This window comes from Myotis yumanensis, unplaced genomic scaffold, assembly GCF_028538775.1.
Source record: "Myotis yumanensis isolate MYYU_CA2020_CCGP unplaced genomic scaffold, mMyoYum1.0.hap1 SCAF_11, whole genome shotgun sequence".
In the NCBI taxonomy this organism is placed as follows: domain Eukaryota; kingdom Metazoa; phylum Chordata; class Mammalia; order Chiroptera; family Vespertilionidae; genus Myotis; species Myotis yumanensis.
Genome location: NW_027223762.1, coordinates 55,421,750 through 55,446,719, shown reverse-complemented (window position 1 = coordinate 55,446,719; position 24,970 = coordinate 55,421,750). Strand labels below are relative to the sequence as shown.

The 24,970-nt window shown below is 42.3% G+C and overlaps 1 protein-coding gene across 1 annotated transcript in view; it reads right to left on the bottom strand.

Annotated features, from left to right (window-relative positions):
• Nucleotides 1-24,970, bottom strand: part of NMS (neuromedin S) — a 54,241-nt gene that overhangs the window by 4,881 nt on the left and 24,390 nt on the right. Inside the window, exons 2-5 of the mRNA XM_070428325.1 lie at nt 4,739-4,794; nt 4,398-4,436; nt 867-890; nt 719-772 (exon numbers count right to left, since the gene is read on the bottom strand). Of these exons, the coding sequence (XP_070284426.1) occupies nt 719-772; nt 867-890; nt 4,398-4,436; nt 4,739-4,794 (173 nt within the window). The remainder of the gene's footprint in view (nt 1-718; nt 773-866; nt 891-4,397; nt 4,437-4,738; nt 4,795-24,970) is intronic.

Genomic DNA, 24,970 nt, shown 5'->3' with positions numbered 1-24,970 from the left:
TTCCCATTCCCAAACCTGTACTAGGCATGACTCTTTGCCTCTTAGGGGGAAAAGTACTTTGCTGGGTTTTTTAAGGGTCTTCTTGAAGACTTGGAAAGCCTTGCTTACATAAATAAGTGACTTTCTAATGGTCAAATTTCAGTTGTTGTGTCAGGGCACCTGAATTAATTTTATTCTATGATTCTAATAATTCTCAAATCATACCCTGCAGAAATTCACTTACACAACCTGGACCTGAGGATAACTCAAGTTTATGCTAATAAAGTTAGAGGGGATGTTTATTATTGGAATAGCACCCACACATTGTGACGGTTACAAAAAAAGAACAGCCATGGACCACTATTGGGGGGTATGGTGCTTTACACTTCACAAAACACTTTTCATAATTTAAGAACAGAGGGTAATATGGAACAATATAATAGAGTTCCGTTTGTCAGGTTCTTGTACATCTGTTTAAGTGCATAATGAAAAGTTATTCCTTACTTATTTTTCCTTTTCTATAAGTTATTCTCTGTCTTTTTAGATCTGTCAGCCTCCTCCCACTCCAACCTAGGGAGGGAGACAGGTAGTCCCTACCGGCCTGGGGAAAGGCATCTGGGAAGCTGTTACACCGAGAGAGTCTAAGACCTTCGGCTGATCTGCACGTATTAATTAGGAAGGAATAAAGGCATGCAGAGGCGAGGGACTTTTACAAAGATGATTACGATACAATACTGACCCCAGTTTTAACTGGCTGTGTTGGCTCCCGAGTTCTGGAGTAGTCAAATAAAAACTGAATAAGAAAAAAAATGGTTCATTTTAGTATTGTGTCACTTGCTACAAAGTAGAAGTTGCATGCCCTTGCTACTGGGCTGGGCAGTACTCACCCTTTTGTATATGTCCTGATTATCCTGGAAAGAGAATTGTGAGGGCAAGTTACATGGAATTTTACTGCGGCAGGTAACCAACAAAGTTTTCAGTATCTAAGTTACACCATGAAATCTATATAGGATGTACCTTAATATTATGAAATAAATTGCCAAGCTAAAAAGAAATTCATTACATAAACTAAGATTATAGTGATGCAGGATCTTATGAAAAACAAAGTTGACAGCAATACACCATCATTTTAAAACTTAATCTCATTTTACCTTTTCAAGCTTCAGGGGAAAACATACTCTATGATGTATAGAAGAGATACCATAATCTATTCCCAGATAACCATCTGATATAGAATTGGAACAAAATAATGATTGTAATTTTTAATTTGCTGCTGGGTATATCCTAGAATTCAGCTTTTTTAATGGTTGGCTCCAATTGACCAAACTTTTTTTCCTAAAACATTCAACACGAATCTTCACTGTTCTTGCACAAAGCATAGTTTTTCATTTCTAAGTCCTTGTTAGAGCACCACCTGCCCTTGTTTGCATAGATGACAACCTGGAAAAAGGTGTGTGGGCAGCATATTCCACTCAAGGATGCTGTGATGAAGGGTCTCACAAAATGATAGCACAGGATTCCATGTCTGTATCTTATAAAATTGCTAGAGATGATTACTGTGAAAGCACTTTTAAATTTGTTGATCTGGCTGCTATTGATCATTCACATCTCATTCACATTAAAACATAATGGAATCAGCTTAAACTCCATTAACACAGAAATAAGAACTTTTTAACAACACCTCTAATTTTGTTGCTCTGACTATGATTACCTCTCCCTGTAAACTTTGTGGAGAGTTTCTGCAGCAGCCAATATCTATGCAGTCTCTCTGTCTCTCTCTCATGTACATACATGCACATACATACATATGGGCACAGACACACACTACAGGGGGTGGGCAAAGTAGGATTGCAGTTGTTCATATGGAAAATAATACACTTAATAAAAATATAAGAATAGACTCTGTGTTTCATGTACTTCCAACTGTAAACCTACTTTGCCCACCCCATAGAATTCCAACATCATTAATAGCAGAGGTTCTGTAGTGAATTCCTCTATTTCCTTACAATTATAAATTCTAAAATTTACCATTTTTATAGCTTTTGGTCTCCTTGTCAGCATCTGTTTGCTGTGTGTGTGTGTGTGTGTGTGTGTGTGTGTGTGTTCTGAAAAAGTACTGGGTGAACAATTGTGTGATTTTTTTGTACCATGTTTATCAACTTTTTACCATTACCTTTCAGACCAAAAAACAAAAAGAAATACAAAGATGTTTTTTCAGTTGCTAAACACCACTCTCAACATTTTATATGAACCTTCCTTTCTTTTTTTTTTTACTCTAAGAAGAAAAATGTTTAAATGTACTTATCTAAATTATCTGTTTCCCTAACTACAATGCAAGTTCCATGAGAACAGGTAGTTTTGTCTGTTTTGATCACCACTGTATATCCTTAGCACCTGGCCCATGGCATGCTTTCAATAAGTATCTTTTCAAAGGGGTGAATAGTAGGGCTGTGTTCATAAGAATCTGTTGCCCCCTTTCCCATCTAAATTCTGATCCCACATAGTGACCAGAAGCACAAAACACACAGAGTGTTACAGTTTGCAGATTGTGATGCTTTCTGAGTGGCCTTGTTATGAAAGTTCCCTAGAGACACAGACCTGGACTCTCCCGGAGACCAGCACTGAAGGGGACTTAGAGCGCGCAAGTCATGCGGACACTGGGTAGGAGAGGAGACCAAAGCCCAGGAGAGGAAGTGACATGTTGAAAGTTACACTTCAAGACAGAAGAGCCGCAGTCTCTCTATTAATAGATTTAAAATATGGGTAGTTGTATTCACTGAGCAATGCCTTGCTCTTTTGCGATTGGAAACAAGGAACAGGATCAGCTATGGGAAAATGCAGACAATGAAGAAAATACATCCAAGTGCACCTTTGCACCTGGGGAATCACACAACCCAATTTAATACGGAAGGTAGCACGTGTGGCAGCCACACTTCTACTTCCTGTGCTTGTGAAGGGGCACCCCCACAGCCTTGGTGTGAGTGAGGGGTAAGGAGCCCTTTCGGAGTGAGTAAGAGGCAGTGGCAAGGAGATGGAGAACTCTGTCACCCTGGATTTTTGCTCTGGGTATCAAGGTTGTAATGATTAATTCTAAAAGGTGACAATTGGCTTCAAACATACGCATAATGGTAAACTGAAAATGAGAAGAGATGGGCACGATATACTTACGAAGTTTAAGAGAGAAACTGATGTTTAAGTCTTGAAGAATGGAAATTCGTTTCATTAAGAATCAATGGGGGGGGGGGGGAATAAGAATCAATATGGGGAAAAGGGGACATCTGTAATACTTTCAACAATAAAGATAAATGAAAAAAAGAAACAATGATAACAGCTAGCACTTAAGTGCTGTCACTTTCTATCTTGTAGACACTGTTGAAAATACTTCACAAATATTAAAACAATTTAAGTGAACATTACTTACATAATATTGTGAGGCTATTACAGCTATTATTCCCATATTACAGATGGTGAAACTGAGACACACAGCAATTAAGACACCTACTAAGGTTAAATAGATGTGGGTTTTGAGCCCAGTTACTTTGGCTTTAGAGTCTGGGATATTAACCACAGCCAGCAAATGAGGCAAAGGCATTTTTGGCTAAGGGAAAGTCTGTGCAAAGACATAAGGGCCTGGTGCCTGTGGGACATAGTAAGAAGTTCATTGTGGCTGGAGCACGGGATACTGTGAGTTAGGAGAGGTAGAGGAGGAAGAGATGTAGCTCAAAGTAAAAACATGTAGTCTATGCTAAGAATCATGGACTCTTCCTTGATACTACCCTCTTGTACTTTAGAATAAATCTACATTCACTTTGTACCCACTGAAATATTTCTGTTGTGGCTACTATAGTTATTCCTAGGTCCTTTACATGAAATCTATTGTTTTGGAGAACTGTCAAACACAGTGTATCAATTTGTAATTCATGTTATGCTATAACACAACATATTCAATTAACGTAATTAGATATGCATATGTGATTATGGTCATTGTAAGAATGCAGGTGAACTACAAATATCTTACAGTAAATTATTTAAGAGATTCAGTTGTTATTTCCTAAGACTATATTCTTACACAAACACACATAAAATTTTCCTGTAGAGCCGAACCGGTTTGGCTCAGTGGATAGAGCGTCCGCCTGCAGACTCAGGGGTCCCAGGTTTGATTCCGGTCAAGGGCATGTACCTTGGTTGCGGGCACATCCCCACTGGGGAGCATGCAGGAGGCAGCTGATCGATCTCTCTCATCGATGTTTCTGGCTCTCTATCCCTCTCCCTTCTTCTCTGTAAAAAATCAATAAAATATATTTTAAAAAAATTCTCCTGTAGATAGCAAAATAGTGCAGTTATTACAGATATCAATTATGGCATAAACATGTTATAACTAAAATTTATCATATGTATATTAGGGTGGATTTTTTTACCTTAGGTGGCCTAGAAAGAGTTGCCCAATATGCCAGCCGCTAAAAAATGAGGAAAATAAATCAAAGTTAAGTATACATTCATTAATCCATAGCATTCTATTACAACACATATAATTCTAAAATTGTCCCAATTAATGAGCCTTGTATTATCTTCTCACACAGTGGCAATAAAGTTCAACACAATTCTCAGGATGCCTTAAATGAGGCCATGAAAATGACAATAGTGAGTCCTGCTGCGGCCAAGAATCTGTTCTTAAAATAGTTTTAAGTGAACATTACCCACATGATATTTTCAAGGCCAAGACTAAATAAAAACCTCACATTACTGAACAACAGTGTACCTCCAGTTGCACAATATCCAAGCCATCTGGAGAATCATCTAAAGGTTGAATATATCCTATTGTGAGAAATCATAAAAATATCAATTAGGAGAAAAGAAGTCATAGCATGAACTTTTAAATCTTTACCATGAAAAACATACAGAGATTCTATAAATGCAATTCCGTTAAAAAGGACTGACAAAGAAAACACACTCTACCACTAGATTTGCACCAAAATTAATTGAAATAGCTCAATTTTCTATTTATCAGGAGTTAACAGTACAAGAATTATCAAGTCAGGAAAAAGGGCAAAATGCCTAGGCAACAACTTAATTTATATTTTGATGGAATTTATGAAGATGAAATACCAGGAAACGGTGTCAAGTATGTGCACCAAAATCACTCTTGGAACATTTAAGAAATATGGATGCCTGGCTCTGTGCTTCATTAGACTCTTCAGGGGTAGGGTTGTGGGAAAGGTTGCTACCAACATGCAGATGGATCCTGTGCCAGTCAACCTGTATCTGACCTAAATGAAGTTTTCGTCCCATTTTCACGTGATACAACACTTGGAGGAATAGCTAATACTGCAATGGGAAGAATCAACTAAATAGGTCAAAACTAACCAGCTGAAATTAAGTGGGATAAATACAAAACTCCGAACTTAGATTTTTAAATGTGAGAAAAGAAATATCTGGCCCAAGAGTACAAAATATATTTTTAAATGAAAATTGATATTTTGCTCCCTGAAATCTCCTATGAGTCAAGAAAAGGCTAAAAACTAAGGCAATCTTGTGCTATATTCAAATAATAGTGTCCAAACCTTGAAAGATAATAGTTCTAGTTGAAATAGTAAGATGTGTGGTAGCCAAACATAGTTTTCTTTGACAAAGAGAAAAATTAGGAAGCATATGTTAACTACCTCCAAATATATTGAGAACTGTCCTAAGAGTTAGTAGACTTATTCTGTACATCCCCAAAGGAAAGAGCTAGGGTTAGTGGTTAGAAGTTACATGTGATCAGATTTCAGTTTAGTGTAAAGAAGTTCTTGATGGTTGGTGCCATTCAAAAATGCAAATTAATGCAAACCAGTCCTATAAAGAGTTATTAATCAGTTTTGTGTTAACAATACAACCACAAAGACCATAGGGACCATATCCTCAGGAAACATGAAGTCAAATAGAAAAATGAAGGAAGTGAATATAAATATAAATAGATATATAAAAGACAACAAATTTACAAAAGTGTAATAGAAACAATATTCTATTGGAGCCCAAAGGAGGCAGCTACTGGCTATCTCAGGCTGGTTGTGCATTGGGTTTTACTGAAAGTAATCACATAGGAAAATCATAGAGGAAATCCCTGTTCTCCATGAGAGGCTAATCAAATGACTTTCACAGTTCCTTGAAATACTTAGGTTTTGTGATTATACGACATGATTAAAAACACACACATACTGTTTGAAATATATTTTCTGTTTACATATATTTTCAAAGATTTCTACTCCCCTAAATCAAAACTCTAAACAGTTGTTTACAACCCAGCTGTTCTGCCACCATATCCTTCCCTGCGCCTACGGAGGGTTACCTGAGATGGGTAATGGATTCAGACTACTGACCCCATACAAACGCACTGGTTCCCTACAAACCACTGGTTCTAGGAAGTTAATGAAGCGACTCCAGTCAGCACCTCGGACAACGCCTCAACCTGGAAGCTGTGGGACCTCCGCTGGGAGCCCACAAGGCTATGAAAAGATTCCCTTTTCCTGTGCGCACTCCTACCCCACCCCTCTCCAACTGCCCCAGTCTCCGGTCTGTAATCTCAATTCTACAGTCTCTAGTTCTGTTCAGAATTCTGGGAGCACAAATGGCTAAGAAGTTGGGATTTCCCCAAGTCGTATGCCTCACAGGCTCAGCGGGCACATCCTCAGGACAGCGGCAGGAGCTGTGTGAGACCGTTCAACGGGGGAAAGTTGCATGCTTTAGTAAAAGGCTGTGATATCTAGCTCTGTCCACCCTCTCTTAGAGGTTAGAGACAAACGAGAAGCCAGAAATTGAGAGGGTGGAAATAGGGGCAGGTGGGGGAATAAAGTTTGCCTCCCTCCAGAAGGATCAAGGAGCATCTCAGTCTTTCTTAGAGCTCAGGCCAGCCAGGGTCTGATGAAGGGGTCCCCTTACCTGAGGAGGGATGCTGTAGCAGGCAGAAGCAAAAGATGGCCAAGATGGAAGGGAATTGGGGAAGATACTTCATCTTTAAAATCTGGTTGCTCTTTGATGGCCACAGATGTGTCCTGCTCGGACAAGACGTGAGCGTTTTCTGAAGTTCAGCAGGTACAGGCAACCCTCTGCTCTGTGTCTGATAAGCCCAGTAATGCCCAGAGCCCATTGGCTAAGCACCAATCAGCTCTGCACAGGAGGACCCCGGCTTTCTCATAAATGTCATGCTGGGCTCTTATTTGGGAAATAATATCCTCCTGGTGTTGGCATTGTAGAGAGGCTTCCTTTTAAATCCAGCAATAAAAACAAAAAGTGGGGAATCATAATTGTTATTCTATACTGGTTTGAGAAACATTACTGACTCTCAAGGAAGGCTTTTTCTCTTTTTTAAATCAAAGATCTGGACATAAATCTATAAACTCTTGCATGATCAAGTCTTGTTCCTGAGGAAGCTGTTTCTTTTCCATCACTAACAAAGGATGTTTTGTAGTCTTTGGTGCATCTGAGAACAAAATTTGGAGTCCAGCATATAACAAGAAACTAAAAAGCTCAATTATGTAAGGTTCTTTTAAAGAAAACATGGTTGAAAATCAGACTCTTTAAGGTTTCTCCAGATTCATTTATATAAGCAAGTTAAATATGACCTGTTAAGGTCAGTATTCAAGAAAACATGACAATGTTTAATCATCATAATAATACTCCACCTACTAAGATTTTGTCTGTTTTAGACACTTCACATAGGTTATTTCATGTAATTCTCATAGAAAATCCATAAGGACTATAGTATTAGGCTAATTTTATTAATGGGAAAACTGAGCCTTGGAAAGATGAAGGAACTTGCCAAGGTCACCAACCCATCACGAATGCAGATGAGGAATTTGGACCCAAGGATGCAGCCATGTCTTTAAGAGTGTGGGATAATAGGCAGGTGCTGTTGTTGTTGTTGTTGTTTTCTAAAAAGAGTCCCCTTAAGAATAGATATGGGAGATTAAAAATGGCAGCAGGGTAGTGTTATGGGTTGGCTCAACGAGATAGACCACCGACTCAGAATTTAAATTTGAAAGCCGTTTATTAAGCTGGCCAGCTGACCACAGCCCGTACCTTCCCCCTCTGGGAAGCCTCGCGGCATGTGGCAAAGAGCAAGTGTGCATTATGATTTTTATAACAAAACAGTGTTACCTTAGAAGCTCACAGAAAGTTCATAAGCACAAAGGGGGGGGTAAACAGAGTCACACCTGGCTGGTCTAAGACAATCTAGCAATTTTTCTTCCATGGTTCCTAACCCTGCAACTCCCCTCCATTCATCAGTCCCTCCTCCCAGCACATACACAATCCTCATATCCTGGCAACACAATCCTTCTCCATACGTCAGTCCCCCCTCCCAGCACATTCTGTAACATTCTGTAACCCTTCCATGGCGCAGTCCCTCACCCTAGCACATTCCCTACTGGTCTTATGCCCGAATCAAATCTTTGATTCAGCGCCCTCCTCTACGTTATGAAATTGAGGAGGCATTTGGCAATGTAGGGGTCAAGCCGCCGGGGAAGAGTCTGGCATTTGATGGTGAAGAATTGGCCAGGGTCTCGGCCACTGACATAGAGTCTTAGTTCCCATGTCTTTCTCCTTCCCATTGGTCAGTTCACCAGGCGAGAGGCATGAGGAGGACGGGGTTACAATTTCTAGTGCCTCTTTCCTGCGACTTTGATGGTGGTTGGAGTGCTCAGCACCACCTGGTAGGGTCCATCGCATCTAGGTTCCAGGCTGCCAGGGTCGTGACGTTTCACCTAGACGAGATCACCCTGAGAGAAAGCAGGCTGTGTTGGACTGGATCTTAGCACGTCCTCCTCCTGTACAGCTCTCACCACCCGTCGTGCTGACGTGGCACTGCTCTGCAAAGCCTGTAAGGACTTAAGCAAATTTCGGGTAGACAGCCGGGCAATTTCTTCCTCCCTTAGGCGGGGAAGAAGAAGTGGCGGCCTACTAAACATAATTTCAAAAGGGGTGAGTCCTTTTATATACGGGGTGCACCTAGATCTGAGGAGGGCAAAAGGAAGGAGACTTACCCAGTTTTCGCCAGTCTCTAATTTTAACTTAGTTAATGTTTCCTTTAAGATCCAATTTATCCTCTCTACCTGTCCAGAACTCTGTGGTCTATAAACACAATGCAATTTTCAAGTAACTCTTAGGGGCTTAACTATGGATTGTAACATTGGCGATAAACGCCAGGCCATCGTCGGACCCCATGCATAGTGGCAGGCTAAACCGGGGGACAATTTCAGTGAGGAGTTTTCTAACTACTACCTGTGCTGTCTCTGCCTTGGTTGGGTATGCCTCAGGCCACCCAGAGAAGGTATCAATGAAAACCAGCAAGTATTTACACCCTCCTTGTCCTCCTGGTATCTCGGTGAAGTCCACTTCCCAGTGTTCTCCGGGGTTCTGACCTCAGAATCGCTGTCCCTGCGCGGCCACAACAGGGGGCCCTTGATTCATTCGGGCACACACTTGGCACCTTCTAGCCAACTCTTGAGATATTTTCTGGAGCCCTGGGATGTAAAATTCTCTTCCCAGTAGTTCTGATAGCTTCATTCCCCTGAGGTGGGTGCTCTGGTGGGTCTGGGAAGTGATGGTCTGCCCCAGGGCTTCTGGCATTATAGGCCTCCCATCTGGCAGAATTAGCCATTCAGCCTCTCCTTCCCGGGCCCTTAGTTTCTCAGCTAGCCTCTGCTCCTCTGGCAGATGAGTAGGCTTCTCTGGGAGCCTTCGTGCTGGCAGGGCTACGAGAACTTCTAGGGGCCCTACTGGTCTTTTAGTCACTTCCTTGGCCCCTATATGGCTGCCAGGTGGTTAAGTATCTCAGGAGCTTTTTCCTTTCCTCCTGAGGTCAGGAGACTTTTTTAAGGTAGCTCCCGTGTCCTCCTGTAAAGGCAGTGTGAGGAGATATATCCCTGTAGTCCCTGGGTAGGTCTGGCAGGGCCAGTGCCAGGGTGATTACCAGGGCTTCTTAGATCTCCCCTGGATCCTCCTCATGTGCCCCCCGCTACCGGGTACCTTCCTCTACGAAGCTGCTCCCGTCGTCCGTGTAGAGGGTCTCATCCGGATTCTGCAGGGCTGGTCCACAAGGTCCTCACAGAGGGAAGTGAGGGTAGTCAGTGTCTCCTTGCAGTCAGGCAAAGGGGCCTCTGCCTTCTCGTCAGGGAGGAGTGTGGCAGGGCTCAAGGCAGCTGTTTTCAGGAAGCTGGAATGTTTACTCTTTTTCCCTTTCCCTACCAGAGGGCCTGAGTGAGTGCTATGAGTTCCACAAGGAAGTCCACCTTTTGGCCCCCCACTGTCAGGGTCATTCTGGGCTCCTGGGGGCCAGCCAAGCCCCCCGACAACCCCAATCCACCTCCTCCACCAGCATGGGAGGGAGTCGGTTCCCCCGCACGTTCAGGGCACTCCCTTTTCCAATGTCCTTCCTTTCTGCAAAATGCACATTGATTTTTCCCAAGCCTAGGTTGGACTCCTTTTCTTCCGCGAGGCTTTTCTTTGCCCTTGTTGTCTCTCCGGCCCCTTGGGCCTTCCTCCTCGCTCAGGGACAGGAGGACCTTGGCCATCCGGGTGTTTAAACCTGCTGTCGGGTCCTCCTGATTATTGAAAACCTTCTGGGCCACCTCAACCAACTCAGAGATTGATTTCCCCTCAAAGCCTTCTAACTTTTGTCATTTTTTCCTAATATTTGGGGCCGACTTGGAAACAAATGCAACATTGACAGCCCTCCGACTTTCCAGGGCATCAGGGTTAGGCCCTTGGACTGTCTCTGTCACCTTAGAGAGGTTTGTGGGTCTCCAAGCAGCAGCTCGGTTGCCCCCTAATAGAGTCTGGCAATACCGATCGAGAGCCTCCTTTCCCCTGTCACTATAGGGGTTCCAGTTGGGTTGCCTGGAGGGAAACACAGCCTTTAATCTGTTTTTTATTTGTTCTTTCAGAATGGACTAAAGGAGCTTTATTTCCCTACAGGGTCTTATATGTCATAGGACCTCACAGGGTCTGTAATTCCTGTAACAGAGGGCTAGTATTCACCACTTTATTAACCCCTCTGTTCTAGACAGGCCTTCCCCAGTTTCCTACAGTTGAGGTTTTGTGCCACCCCTGACATGGGCATGGTCACACAGGCCTGTAAGACAGTATACAGGTTGCTAACTGTCAACTGTCTCTCAATAGAGACCAAAATTTAATGGGTATTCTTCTTTGCCCACCTGGGCAACTGCCCTCTCGGCAGCTAGACACCTTTTACTTTTTGGGTTCATTCCACATAGCCTTTTTCCAGGACAGTTTACACATAGGCCAGTTCTTTCTAGCCACAAATACAGCTTGTCCAATTTCCTTAAAATGTATTCTGGCACAGGAGAAAGTTGTTTTGCTGTACATAGGTAGCTTAATCCCTATACAACTGGGCTTGGACCTCTGCCTAGCAAATTGCAGTCTATAAGTTCAATATGCAGCCTCCGGTCCTCCTAACCCAACGAGGTTTTGGCTAGTCTCTGGGTCAGACTCCTCCTCTCTTGGAGAATTTCAAAGTCCTGATGGCTCCCAGGTCCAGGGAGAGTGCCCTTTTCTTAACTCTGTTTATTAGTTACAGGGCCCTGCTTTCCCGGTCTTCCCACCAGTACCCTTTACGGCAGAACAGCGACCAGGCCTCTTTGAAGGGAGTGTACTGGAAGGGGATCTCAGCCCCTCCTCTTCCAGCAGCAACAGGTACTAAACTCTTTCAGCACATTTGCAAGCAGGGAGCTTTTACTAACTCTATCTGCAGGGTCATAGATCTCAGGCTTGCTGCTCTATTCCTGGGGCTGTAGGAAGGCTAGTACCAGTCACTGGCTTACGGCTTAACTGCTGTAGCCTGCAAGCCAAAGGCCCAAGTACTTTCTCGCTGCTACTGCTGCTGCTGCTTCTTTTTTTTCTTTTTTTAGGGCCACTGCAGGCAGCTTAGGCATCCAGCCTCCCTTCTTTGTTCATTCACTCCCCAATCTGGTCTGGAGCTGGGAATAGCGCCTTGGTCTGCCTTGCTTCCCCAGAGGGCTGCCTGTCTAGCCCCAGATCTAGAGGGCCGGCCTACCGTAGGAACTGCAGGACTGGCAGATGTCGCAAGGTCCTGGAGGTTCTCTCCCTCTCTCCCTGAAGGACCGGGGGAGCTTTTCCCTTCTGGGGCCCGGCCAAAAGAATTGTCTGTCTCTGTCCCAATTTTTCCTCGGGAGGCAAGCCCTCATTTACCGGGGTTTCTTGGACAATATGTCAACCTAAACTTGAATATAAGGAATTTGATTAGGATGCCCCGGGCGGCCGTTATGACGTAATGGACCCGGTAGGCAGTGGTCAGATCAAAAGACCCTGCATCCGGCCACCCCTCCTGGAAAGTGGGCCACTCCCATTCACAGAATCGCTGTAAATCAAAAGCATTAACATTATAACCTTTAAATCTACCCTAGAACTTCAGTTTAATACAGTAAATTACAACCTAGGTAAGAGCAGCTGATAGACAGAAATCTTTATTAACTAAGTGGGCTGATTCTCCTTAACAGTGAGCAAAACACTTTGAGAAAAATAATTCTCGCAGCTGCCACGAGACTTTGCAGACTGCTAAGGGGCCAGCCCAAACGTTCAGCCAAGCGTATCAACAGAAAGCAGAATAAATCAAAGTAGCTCTTACTTTACACAGACCAGTAATGATTTACACTTTCTTAATAGACCAGCCCAGGCTGGAGCTGTATCCAGTCTCTCTTCTCTGTAGTAATTTGGCCAGTCCCACACAAACAAACTTTGCCCCGACCCCATGATGACCGGTGGCGAGAGACAGACAAGGGAAGGGGTGACCTGTTTTCACAGATCCTCACGCAGGTGCCCGCCTGGCCGCGTCCCTTGGGAGCTTAGATTCGTCGTAGCTAAGGTGCACCCGTATAAACCCCGGGCCTGGTCACCTCCATGTGGGGGTGAGTCACCGTTATGCCATATGACGAATCGCGGAACCGCAGGTTGGGGCCCACTCGGACTCCGTAACCGAAGTCGTGGAGCCACATAAAGGAGAGGAGAGGGCAGGCCCCCTCCCTCCACACTCACACACTTTCACCAGACATTCACTCAGAGTTTAAACAATCCACCCAATTCCTAACCATTTCCTGATTCCTGAGGGAGCTCTATAGCTTCCCGGGAGGTGATCAAGCTCCCTTCCACTCACGTGGAGTGGGCCTGACTGATAGGGGGTCGACAAAGATGACTGACCCTATCCCATTTGACAAAGACAAAGACAACAAAGAACAAAGACAACATAAGTCAGCCAAATGCAACCTAAGGTTGCCCGGAACCTGCAGCTTGCTCCTTGAAGTCCTGAAAATTTTCAAAAAACATTGCAGCAGGGTATACACAGAAGCAGACAACTTTTTGACAACAAATACCAAGACAAACAAATACCAGACAGACAAACCCAGTGCAGCCTACAGCCGCACGAACCAGGGACCCCGGCCACCGTCGTGGCCGCGGGTCAGGACCAGGAGTACCGCTGCGTCCAGCCCTCCGTATAGGTCCTTCCGTGGGACGTCCCAATTCCTGTTTAACGACCGGTCCTTACCTCTCTCGAGAGTCCAGGTGGCTTGGTTTCCGAATTGAAAGTTTTGGGTGGACTGGAGGCCTCCTTGGTAGTCATTCTCCACAGGTGTGGGGTATCTCGCTGAGTGCCCGGCGACCAGTGGGGGAGAGCCTCCTGCCTTGAATAGGGGGTCCCTCTCCTCCCTTCCGGGGGAGAGCCTCCTGCCCTAAACAAGGGGTCCCTCTCACCCCTGCCGGGGGAGAGCCTCCTGCCTTAAATAGGGGGTCCCTCTCCTCCCTACCGGGGGAGAGCCTCCAGCCCTAAATAAGGGGTCCCTCTCCTCCCTACCGGGTTTCTCGCTGCGGGCCTCCAAATGTTATGGGTTGGCTCAACGAGATAGACCACCGACTCAGAATTTAAATTTGAAAGCCGTTTATTAAGCTGGCCAGCTGACCACAGCCCGTACCTTCCCCCTCTGGGAAGCCTCGCGGCATGTGGCAAAGAGCAAGTGTGCATTATGATTTTTATAACAAAACAGTGTTACCTTAGAAGCTCACAGAAAGTTCATAAGCACAAAGGGGGGGGTAAACAGAGTCACACCTGGCTGGTCTAAGACAATCTAGCAATTTTTCTTCCATGGTTCCTAACCCTGCAACTCCCCTCCATTCATCAGTCCCTCCTCCCAGCACATACACAATCCTCATATCCTGGCAACACAATCCTTCTCCATACGTCAGTCCCCCCTCCCAGCACATTCTGTAACATTCTGTAACCCTTCCATGGCGCAGTCCCTCACCCTAGCACAGGTAGGAGGATGCTGCATGGACATGCTCCCAGGAACAAGCTGAAATTACAACCGAAATACAGAAAGGCTTCCTGAATAATCAAGGGAAAACTCACAGGAGAGAACCCTGATACCCAAGGACTGAAGGTGGAGCTGGCATAGAGACTGGTAAGAGGGGTGGAGGCATGAAAGGGCTGGCCGGGCACCCACAGACAGCAACTGAAGTCCCAAAGAGATATCTTAGCTGTTGGGGGGGGGGTGCCACTGAGAACTCTGGGATCTAATCCCCAAGCAGGGCTCCCCAACAGAGAGCACCAAACTGAGGAGGGTACCCACATAACATCTAGCTGTGAAAAGCAGTGGGGTGCTGTCTGCCAGGGAGTGGCAGCTGAAAGTACGGGCACCCTCTTAAAGGGCCAATGCACAAACATTCCCTGTGGAGCCACCCACCTTGTGCTCTGGCAGAGGGAGGGTGAAGTGGATTAGAGCTGTGAGAGCGGAACCCAGGTCTGGGGACTTGGGGGATAGAGCTCAGAAGGCAGACATTCCAAGTGTCCTAGGCTAATTCATTCCCTCACACAGCAGAGGACATCTTTCCCACATAGACATCTGCCTTGCCTGGGGGGGAAAACAGTCAACACAACCTATTGAAAATACATTGCCCTGAGGCCACTTAAGAGATTAAAAGTAACAATTAGCAGAAGCAAATGCCCCACCCTGTTGAAAAAACTCTCACCACACTTAAGAACAATTGCCTGGAGGCAATTCAAGTCAGAATCCTATTAGTCTGACTCTGGAGGCAGTCTCTGGAGACTTTGAGTCTTTGCCTGATCCAATTAGTCAGAAACAGCCTCTAACACTGTCATGCACTAGAGACTGAGAGATGTAGAGGATTTACCTAAAACATAGTCACAAACCCAAATAGACAACCAAAATGAGGAAACAACTCCCAAATGAAAGAACTAGAGAATTCTCCAGAAGAAGAGATAAATGAAGCAGAGATAAGAAAGCTATCTGAAACAGAGTTCAGAGTAATGATGGTAAAAATGCTCAACAGTTTGAAAAAAGATATAGTAACTATGAAAAAAAGAACAGTCTGAGATAAAGAATGACATAACACAAATAAAGAACACATTGGAAGGAATACACAGCAGATTAGGGGAAGCTGAGGATCAAATCAGTGAATTAGAAGACAGTTGAAAATATCACACAATCAGAGAACCAAAAAGAAAAAACAATTAAAAAACAGGACAGCTTAAGGGAGCTGTGGGACAACGTGAAACATAACAATATTAGAATAGTAGGTGTGCCAGAAGAGGCAGAAAGGGAGAAAGGAATAGAGAAGGTGTTTGAAAAAATAATGGTAGAAAATTTCCCTAACCTGGTAAAGGAAAAAGTTACACAAGTTCAGGAGGCACAGAGAATCCCAAACAAGAAGAGCCCAAACAGACCTATGCCCAGACACATCATAGTTAAAATGCCAAAAATTAAAGACAAAGAGAGAATCTTAAAGGCAGCAAGAGAAAAGAAGACTGTTATCTACAAAGGAGTTCCCATAAGGCTGACACTTGATTTCTCATCAGAAACTCTATAAGCCAGAAGGGAATGACATGAAGTACTCAAGGTAATGGAAAGCAAGAATCTGAGAACAAGATTACTATATCCAGCAAGGCTATCATTCAAAATAGATGGTCAAATAAAGAGCTTCCCAGACAAAAAAAAACAAAAAACAAAAAAAACAACTAAAGTTCATCACCACCAAGCCAGCATTATAAGAAATGTTAAAGGGATTGCTGTAAGGGATTGATGAGAAGAAGAAACACAGAGAGAAACCTCGCCAAAAGAATTAAAATGGCTACAAATAAGTACCTCTCGATAATAACCCTAAATGTAAATGGATTAAATGCTCCAATCAAAAGGTGTAGAGTAGCTGAATGGATAAAAAAAACATGACCCAACTATATGCTGTCTAATAGAAACCCACCTCAAAACAAAAGACACACACAGGATGAAAGTGAAAAGATGGAAAAAACTTTTCCATGCAAATGGAAAAGAAAAAAAAAAGCTGGAGTAGCAATACTCATATCCAACAAAATAGACTTTAAAAGCATCATGCTAAGCGAAATAACCCAGTCAGAGAAAGATAAATATCATATGATCTCACTCATTTGTAGAATATAATGAACAACATAAACTGATGAACAAAAATAGAGACAGAGGGGGAAAAATATACTAGAATATAACAGTAATCCCATTATTTGCAGATTTTTAATATTTCCTACAACTTTGTGGTATCATACTATGTTAGTACAGTTTTGGTAATATTATTATAATTACAACCCCTTTATTCTTGAAATATTAATGTTTATTGCATGTAATATTAGTATATGTAAGATCATTTTTTTGAATAATTGGTGTTTATTGCATGTAACATTATCATATTTAAAATTGTTTTTCTTGAGATATTAATGTTTATTGCATATACCATTATGATATTTAAGATCATTTTTCTCGAAATATTAAGGTTTATTGCATGTAACATTGTTATATTTAAAATTGTTTTTCTTGAAATAAAAAAACTGAAAAAAAATAAAAATAAAAAATATCTTTAAAATATGTTTTCATTTGAGAAGCTATGCAATACACAGTGGGGCAAAAGTAGTTTTACAGTTGTTTGTATGGAAAATAATACAATAATTAATAAATAACCTATAGCAATAAAAGCATAATATGCTAATTAGACTGAATGACCTTCTGGATGAAGCCAGAGCTGTGAGGGAAGCCCGGGTCCCGGGTGCCAGAGGGAAGCCAGAGCCAGCAGCCGGGGGAAGGAAGGCATACTCTTGCATGAATTTTGTGCATCGGGCCTCTAGCAATATAATAATAAATTCTGTGTTTTGTGTACTCACAACTGTAAGCCAGCTTTTGTCCCACCCTATATTTCTAGAGGCCTGATAAAGTACTTACTTGTAAAATGTTATTCTTCTATAGTGAATTAGATTTAAAAAACTTTCAAAGACTATTTAACACAGGGGTGGGAATCTATTTTATGACAGGGGCCATTTGGATTTTTATAACATCATTTGTGGGCCATACAAAATTATCAACTTAAAAATTAGCCTGCTATATTTGGTCAAACATTTAGTTAACTCACCCCTAATGCTTGGCAGGGCAAGACCAAATGATTTTGTGGGCCATATCCAGATGTTCCCCACCCCTAATTTAAACAAATGTTGTTTCTAAAACTTGAATACAAAATTTATCATCATTATAGAAAAATTAAGGCTCTGGTTGGGTAGCTCAGTTGGTCAGAGCATTGTCCTGATACACCAAGGTTGAGGGTTCAATCCCTGGCCAGGGCACAAATAAGAATCAACCAGTGAATGCATAAATAAGTGTAACAACAAATTGATGTTTCTCTGACTTTCTCTGTTTGTCTCTCTCTAAAAATCAATCAATAAAAAATTTTAAAAAATTTTAAAAAAAGTTTAGATATGGGACAGAAAGAAGACAACCGGGCTGGTGTGGCTCAGTGGTTGAGCATCAACCCATGAACCAGGAGATCATGGTTCCATTCCCAGTCAAACAACATGCCTGGGTTGTGGGGGTGTGCAGGAAGCAGCCAATCAATGATTCTCTCTCATCATTGATGTTTCTATCTTTCTGCCCCTCTCTTTTCCTCTCTTTGAAATCAATAAAAACATATTTTTTAAAAAGAAAGAAAATAAAAAAATGAAGTCTGGTATTGTTTACAAAAGAGAAAACGGACATGGCCTATATTAAATAAATGTTTGGATTTTTTCATCATGCATATCTTTAAGTTTTTCTCTTTTATGGACTAACTAACAATTGTTGAATACTTACAATATGCCTAAAACATGCTAATAATTTACCTGTCATATTATGTAATTTTTAAATGAATGAAGATTTAAAAAATAATTTTGATTAGGAGTTGCTCAACACAGAATGTTTATGACTTAAACTATGAATTTTGCCCCCAAATTTCTAATTCATAAGAGTGGGAATTACTGGTATGAACTACTTTATAGCATAATATTTTGCCTACTTCTTTGAACCAGTGAGAAATAGAGATTTCTATTTATTATAGGATTTCTCGCTTTTGTTCAAGGAGAATAACCCAAAGTCTTTAAAATATGCCCACTGCCTAGGAACAAGTCTTTACTGAATGAATGAAGGAATACATGCTTTTTGAACATAAACCACTTTTCAATATGGTATTAAACACAACTACTTCTGGACATTTTAGACACAGAACACACACATAATAACAAAGGTTGTGGCAGTTCTACTAAATGTCAATCACCAAGCACTTCTTGGACATTGGTCTGTGTATACCAGTGAACTAGGTGATCTATACCCAAACATACCTTTCTCAAATAAACCTCTGTGATAACTCTGATTTATATCAAATTTATTTTGTTGTCTTTGCATATTTTGCTCACATTATTTCTCATATATTCAGGATTTTAAAAAATCAAAATGTTATTTTTAATGCTATTTCAGAAATAGGAAAAAGGAAACAAGCAATAAAAAATTTTAATTCAACATTACTATAGATGGGATTGTGTCTCCCACCCCAAATTCATATGCTGGAGCCCTGACCCCCATGTATTTAGAGATGGGGCCTTCAAAGAGGTAATTAAGGTTAAATCAGACACAAGGATGAGGCCCTGATCTGTTATGACTGATTTCTAAGAAAAGGAAGAAATAGCAGAGTTCTCTTTCTCTCTCCACGCACAAAGAGAAAAGGCTCAGAGAGGACACGGCGAGAAGGCACTGTCTGAAGGCTAAGGAGAGAAGTCTCACCAGAAACAATCTTGCTGGCACCTTGATCTTGTGCTTCCAGACTCCAAACTATTATAGACAATAAAAGGATAATATGCTAATCAGACTAGACATCTTCTGGATGTCCTTCCTGACAAAGCTGGGGCCAGAGAGAAGCCAGCCCAGGTCCTGAGTGCCTGTGGGTGGCCAGAGGAGGGAAGCCTGGGTCCAGGTGCCGGAGGGAAGCCAGTGCCAGCAGCTGGGGAAAGGAAGGTCTACTCTTGCACAAATTTTCATGCATTGGGCCTCTAGTGAGAAAATAAATTTCTGTTGGTTAAGCCACCCAGCCTGTGCTCTTTTGTCATGGCAGCTTGGGCAGACTAATGCAAATACAGGGGATTTTAGCGGATTAAATAAATAAAATAAAATAATGAAATAAAAAGTAAACATTAGAAATTCTCATTCCAAAGATATGATTATCTACCCCCCAAAAGTCAAAGGAATCAACTGGTAAATTATTAGAATACAAAAGAATTTACTGTGGCCAGATTTAGAGAAAACTATTTTCAGGAATAATTTTCTTAGACATGAACAGAAATGAATTATAAAATGTATTAGAAAATGTAACTAGCTTTAAAAACTATAAAATACTGCCCAGATGGTGTGGCTTGGTGGTTGAGCATTGACTCAGGAACAAAGAGCTTGCCGGTACAATTCCTGGTCAGGGCACGTGCCAGGTTTGTGGGCTCCATCCCCAGAATGGGGCGTGCAGGAGGCAGCCAATTGATGATATTCCTCTCTCATCAATGTTTCTCTCTCTCTCTCTCTCTCTCTCTCTCTCCTTCCCCCTTTTCCTCTCTCTAAAATGAATAAGCATGTCCTCGGGTGAGGATTTTTAAAAAAGAAGAAGATCTATTGAAAAGTTAAACTCTTCCTAACATAATGAGTACAGAAAAGAAGTTATAAAACTCCACACCATATTGGTCTAGCATCAGTTTGCTTCTGTTCATAACAAAAGCCTTTAAAGCTTAGTTCTTTAAATCAATAATTTATTTAGCTAAAATTTTTGCAGGTCAGTAATTTGGGCTGGGCTCGATTTGTCAGTATTTTTGGTTTGGGCTGGGCTCAACTAATTAGCTGCACCCATTTAGCCGCTTGTATTCATCTGGTAAATACAATGGGTGTCTGGGGCCTTTTCCCATTTAGTCTCTCATTCTTTAGGTGACTCGTCCACGCTTGTTCTCCTGCTGGTTTCAAGGTTCTAAGACAGTGAGAGTAGAAGCTACGAGGCCTCTGAGTGCTAAGTTTGGAACTGGTACAAGATCACTTCTGCATTCTATTGGTCAAAGCAAGTCACATGGCTAACCAGATTCAAGGGGTGGGGTAAATAACTCCATCTGTCAATGAGAGGAGCTGAAAAGTGGTAAGGCCAACCTTGCAATCTACCAACCTCCATTTACACACAAGTTTATTCAAAATAGCACATGTAATTCCATAAGTACCTATGGAGGTAAATGCAAAGAAAAAGGGTGGGACGCTACACACCACACACAAATAGCACTGATTCTAGAGTAATGGATTATGAGGGGCTCATAAAAACCTTTTGCATTACCTGTACTTCTGAATTTTTGCATTGACTAATTGTGAATTAATTGTATAACCAAAATTAAATTCAAAAATATAATAAACTCCAAACAATATTATCAGTAAATAGATTAACATATGTAAAGACCTGAACTTACATATGTGAAAGGTCAATTCTTCTCTTTTAAAATTAGATTTATTTCTCCGAAGTGCTTTATTTGTTAGGGATTATTGAAAAGCTTGGGACCAGTGGGCTTGTCAGTGCCAAGCCAATTTAATGAGGTACAATTAAAAAAAAAATAAATGAACTCACTATGTGAACTTTCCACACCATTTGAAACAGAAGCAAACGCCAGAGAATTACACTAAAATTCCTTCTGCCTCCCTCATTAAATTAGCTTCCGCTTTACAAGTTATTACTATGATAAAACTCAGCAGGCTTTCAAGGAACTGAACTTTAGTCTGTAGGATACACAAAATGAAATTTCAAAATCAATGATAAGTTTCAGTGTTCAAAGTATAATTCCCTGAGTTCTTGTGGTACCCAATGTTCTTCAAGAACCTTCTGAGTCTAAAGTAAATTATGATTTACTTTACAGGTACAAGAATTAATGTTTGAGGGCATCCATCTATGTAGCCGGATTTCATAGAAAGTAGTAATAGCTTTATTTCTGAGGCTGGCTGTCAAATCCCCTAAAAAACTGTTCGGTGGCAGAAAAGGCCAACCTCACCCATCTGCTAACACTGTCCCCACCCACTTGAATACACCCCTTTTTGCTATTTAGTAGTTTCAGGGGGCGGGAGAGCCTTGTAACTCAGGAGAACCAGGATGTGATAACAGACAAGATCCATGAGATGGCAGAACCATGTCTCTGCGTATTTTATACTTTCCTTTGTCAAGAGTTGTGCTCGTTACCTGTCCACTAGTCTTCAGCTTCATAAATACCTTTCCTAATTCCCCTCCAATCACAGAGAACTGGAAACCTAAAAAATAAACTTTCTTCCCAGTTGCCTTCTGTCAATGGAAGAGGAGTCTGAAAGATAGAAGGGAGAGCCATTTATTTTTTTCTGCATTGGGTCCAGTGGAAGCAACACTTAGGGGTTCTAGCTCTAGCAGCATCATCTATACACACCTTCTCATTCCCCAGGCTCTAGAGGATAGAGAGAGTGCATGCTCCCAGCCTCCTGAACAGAAGCAGAGATTGTAACTGAAACAGCAGGGACCCCACTAGTTTTAGTGGCCAAGGAACATGGGCTCCGTGAACACGTGTTCCTTATGCTCCTCCGACATCATGGGTAGATGGGACTTTCTGCAGTTGCTAACCTCTGGATAATGTCACCTTTTACCATTTTGCACTTCTAGCCTCCTTCCAGGACAATTTATTTACGGTTTTGTTGTGGTTACCTGTAAATATTTGAATTGTGTAATTTGAATAATTTTAACAAAAGTATACATGGTGATACAATACAAACATATCCACCCCCTCCCCCAAAGTTTCTCTTGCTCCTTTGTAATCTCTCCCTCCCCTTCACCTGCCACTGATCTGTGGTCTGTCGTTATTGCTGCATTTTCTAGAATTTTATATAAATGGAAACTTAAAGTATTTACTCCTTTTTTAAATTTGAATTCTTTATTAAGCATAATCAAACAGATCTAAGTTGTTGGCGTTTTTAATCATTCATTCATTTTTATTGCTGAAGAGTACTGCATTGCATGTATGGACCACAGTTTGTTTTCTCAGTCACTTCTTGGTGCAACATTTGGGTTGCTCCCAGTTTGAGCTATTACAAATAAAAGTGCTGTGTCCATGATTAAATGAAAATATAAAGATCCTATTTGAAGCACAGACATAGAGAAGTCAGAAAAGAATCTGTGGCAAACACAGGGAAAGATTCGGAGGTATTGAAAGGGCAACACTTAAGAGTAAGAGAGAAGGCAATGGACACAGACATTGGGGCAGTGGGGGCTTGACCAGGGTGGGAACGGCTGGGGGGGAGGGGTCAATCGGAGAAAAAGGAGACATATGTAAAAATTTAGACAATAAAAAAAAGAGCCCTGGCTGGTTTGGCTCACTGGATAGAGCGTCGGCCTGGGGACTGAGGGGTCCCAGGTTCGATTCTGGTCAAGGGCATGTGCCTTGGTTGTGGGCACATCCCCAGTGGGGGGATGTGCGGGAGGCAGCTGATCGGTGCTTCTCTCTCATCGATGTTTCTGACTCTCTGTCCCTCTCCCTTCCTCTCTGTGGAAAATCAATAGAATATATTTGAAAAAAAAAAAGAGTCTTAAAAAAAAAAGAGAGAAGAGTTATCACTAGTGTTTGGAAAGAGAGACTAAGTAGTGTAAGAGTACAGGTGAAGGTTAGTAATTTAGCAAGCAAAAAAGAGTAAGTAGGGATGGCAATCAACAGAAAAGAAAATTGCTTATATCAAATGGAGTTGTATGTGAGAACACACGTGGATGAGAAAAAGAAGTTTCATAGGGACCAATTAAAATGAGTTTACGGATTAAAAATGGCAGTGTGTATGCTGCACATACACACTCCCAAGACCACACTAGAATTACAACTAAAATACAGAAAAACTTCCTGAATAATCAACAGAAGACTCACTAGAGAGAACCCTGATAACCAAGGATGGAAAGTAGAGGCTGCATAGAGACTGGGGCGGAGGTACGAAAAGGCTGGCTGGGCTCCCACAGGCAGCAACTGAAATTCCAGAGAGATATCTCAGCGGTGGGGGTTGCCACTGAGAACTCTAGGGTCTAATCCCCAAGCTGATCCCTCCAGTAGAGAGCACCAGAACTGAGACGGGTACCCACATAACATCTGGCTGTGAAAAGCAGTGAAGTTGCTGTTGGCCAGGGAGAGATGGTTGAAAATTCAGGCACCCTCTTAAAGGGTGAATGCACAAAATTCCCTGTGGAGCCACTCACCATGTGCTCCGGCAAAGGGAGGGAAGAGTGGACTGAAGCTGTGTGAGCAGAAGCCAGGATTGGGGGCTCTGGGGTTAAAGCTCAGAAAGCAGAGACCCCGGTTTCCTGTGCAGAGTCATTCCCTCACACTGCAGAGGTCATCTTTCTCATGCAGACAACTGCTTTACAGGTGGCTTTGCCTGGGAGGGAGGGGGAAAGACAGCTGACCCACCCTATTGAAAAACACTTTGCCCCATGGTATGGAGTTTCTGAGACCCATTAAGAGACTGAGAATAACAATTAGCCTTCAGGCAGAGGCAATTGCCACACCCTGTTGAAAAAACTCTTGCCACACCCATGGATGATTGCCTGAGGACAATTCAAGATAGAATCTTATCAGTCTGTAGGCAAAGGTGGCCTCTGGAGGATTTGAGTCTCTGCCTGATCTAATTAGTCAGAAACAGCATTTGACACTGTCCTGCACCAGAGATTGAGAGATGTAGCAGATCTATCTAATCCAGAGTCACAAACCCAAACAGGCAGTCAAAATGAGGAGACAAAGAAATAACAGACATAAGAAAGAACAAGAGAATTCTCCAGAAGAAGAGATAAATGAATTGGAGATAAGAAATTTATCTGATATAGAGTTCAGAATAATGATGGTAAAGATGCTCAACAGCATGAGAAAAGGTATCCTATATAATAGAGAGCTAATATGCTAATTAGACAAGATGGCGAAGGAACAATCTTCTGGAATGACTTTCCAGAATGACCAGTGGGTGGGGCCATGGGGCCACAAGGCTGCGAGGCAGCCAGAGCCATGAGGCAACTCGGCTGCGAGGGCTGAGGCAACCATGGCTGTGAGAGCTGAGCCCCTTACACAAATTTTGTGCATTGGGCCTCTAGTAGTAACTATAAAAACAGAAATAAAGAATAGCACTGGCTCCAGTGGCTTCCCCTGCTGAAGCCTCTGGCCAGGTGACTGGAGTGGGGAAGTGGAATGAGTCAGTTTGCTGTGAGCAGGTACAGGAAGTCCTTCTAGCCTGATGAATCAAGAACTGAAGGAGAAGGGGGGCTACCAGATTGGGAAAGAAAGGATGACTCTTGCTTGTATGTGGAATAGCTTGAAACAGTGCCTCCTCCTCTCAGCCTCACCATTTATTTGTCAATTCCACTACCTTGTCATCTTAAGGAGTTTCCTAAGTATTCACTTTGCATCAGATAGTAGTGCCTTTAACCCTCAGGAGGACAGGAGATGTGTTTCTAGTCCTACTGCTCTTCCATAGCACTCAGAAAAATGATAGTCATTCATTCATTCAGTCATGCATTCAATTCTTTAAACAACATTTATTGAACTGATATTATATGTCAGGCACCAGGGGTAGGAAGATTGATTAGACACAATCCCTGAGCT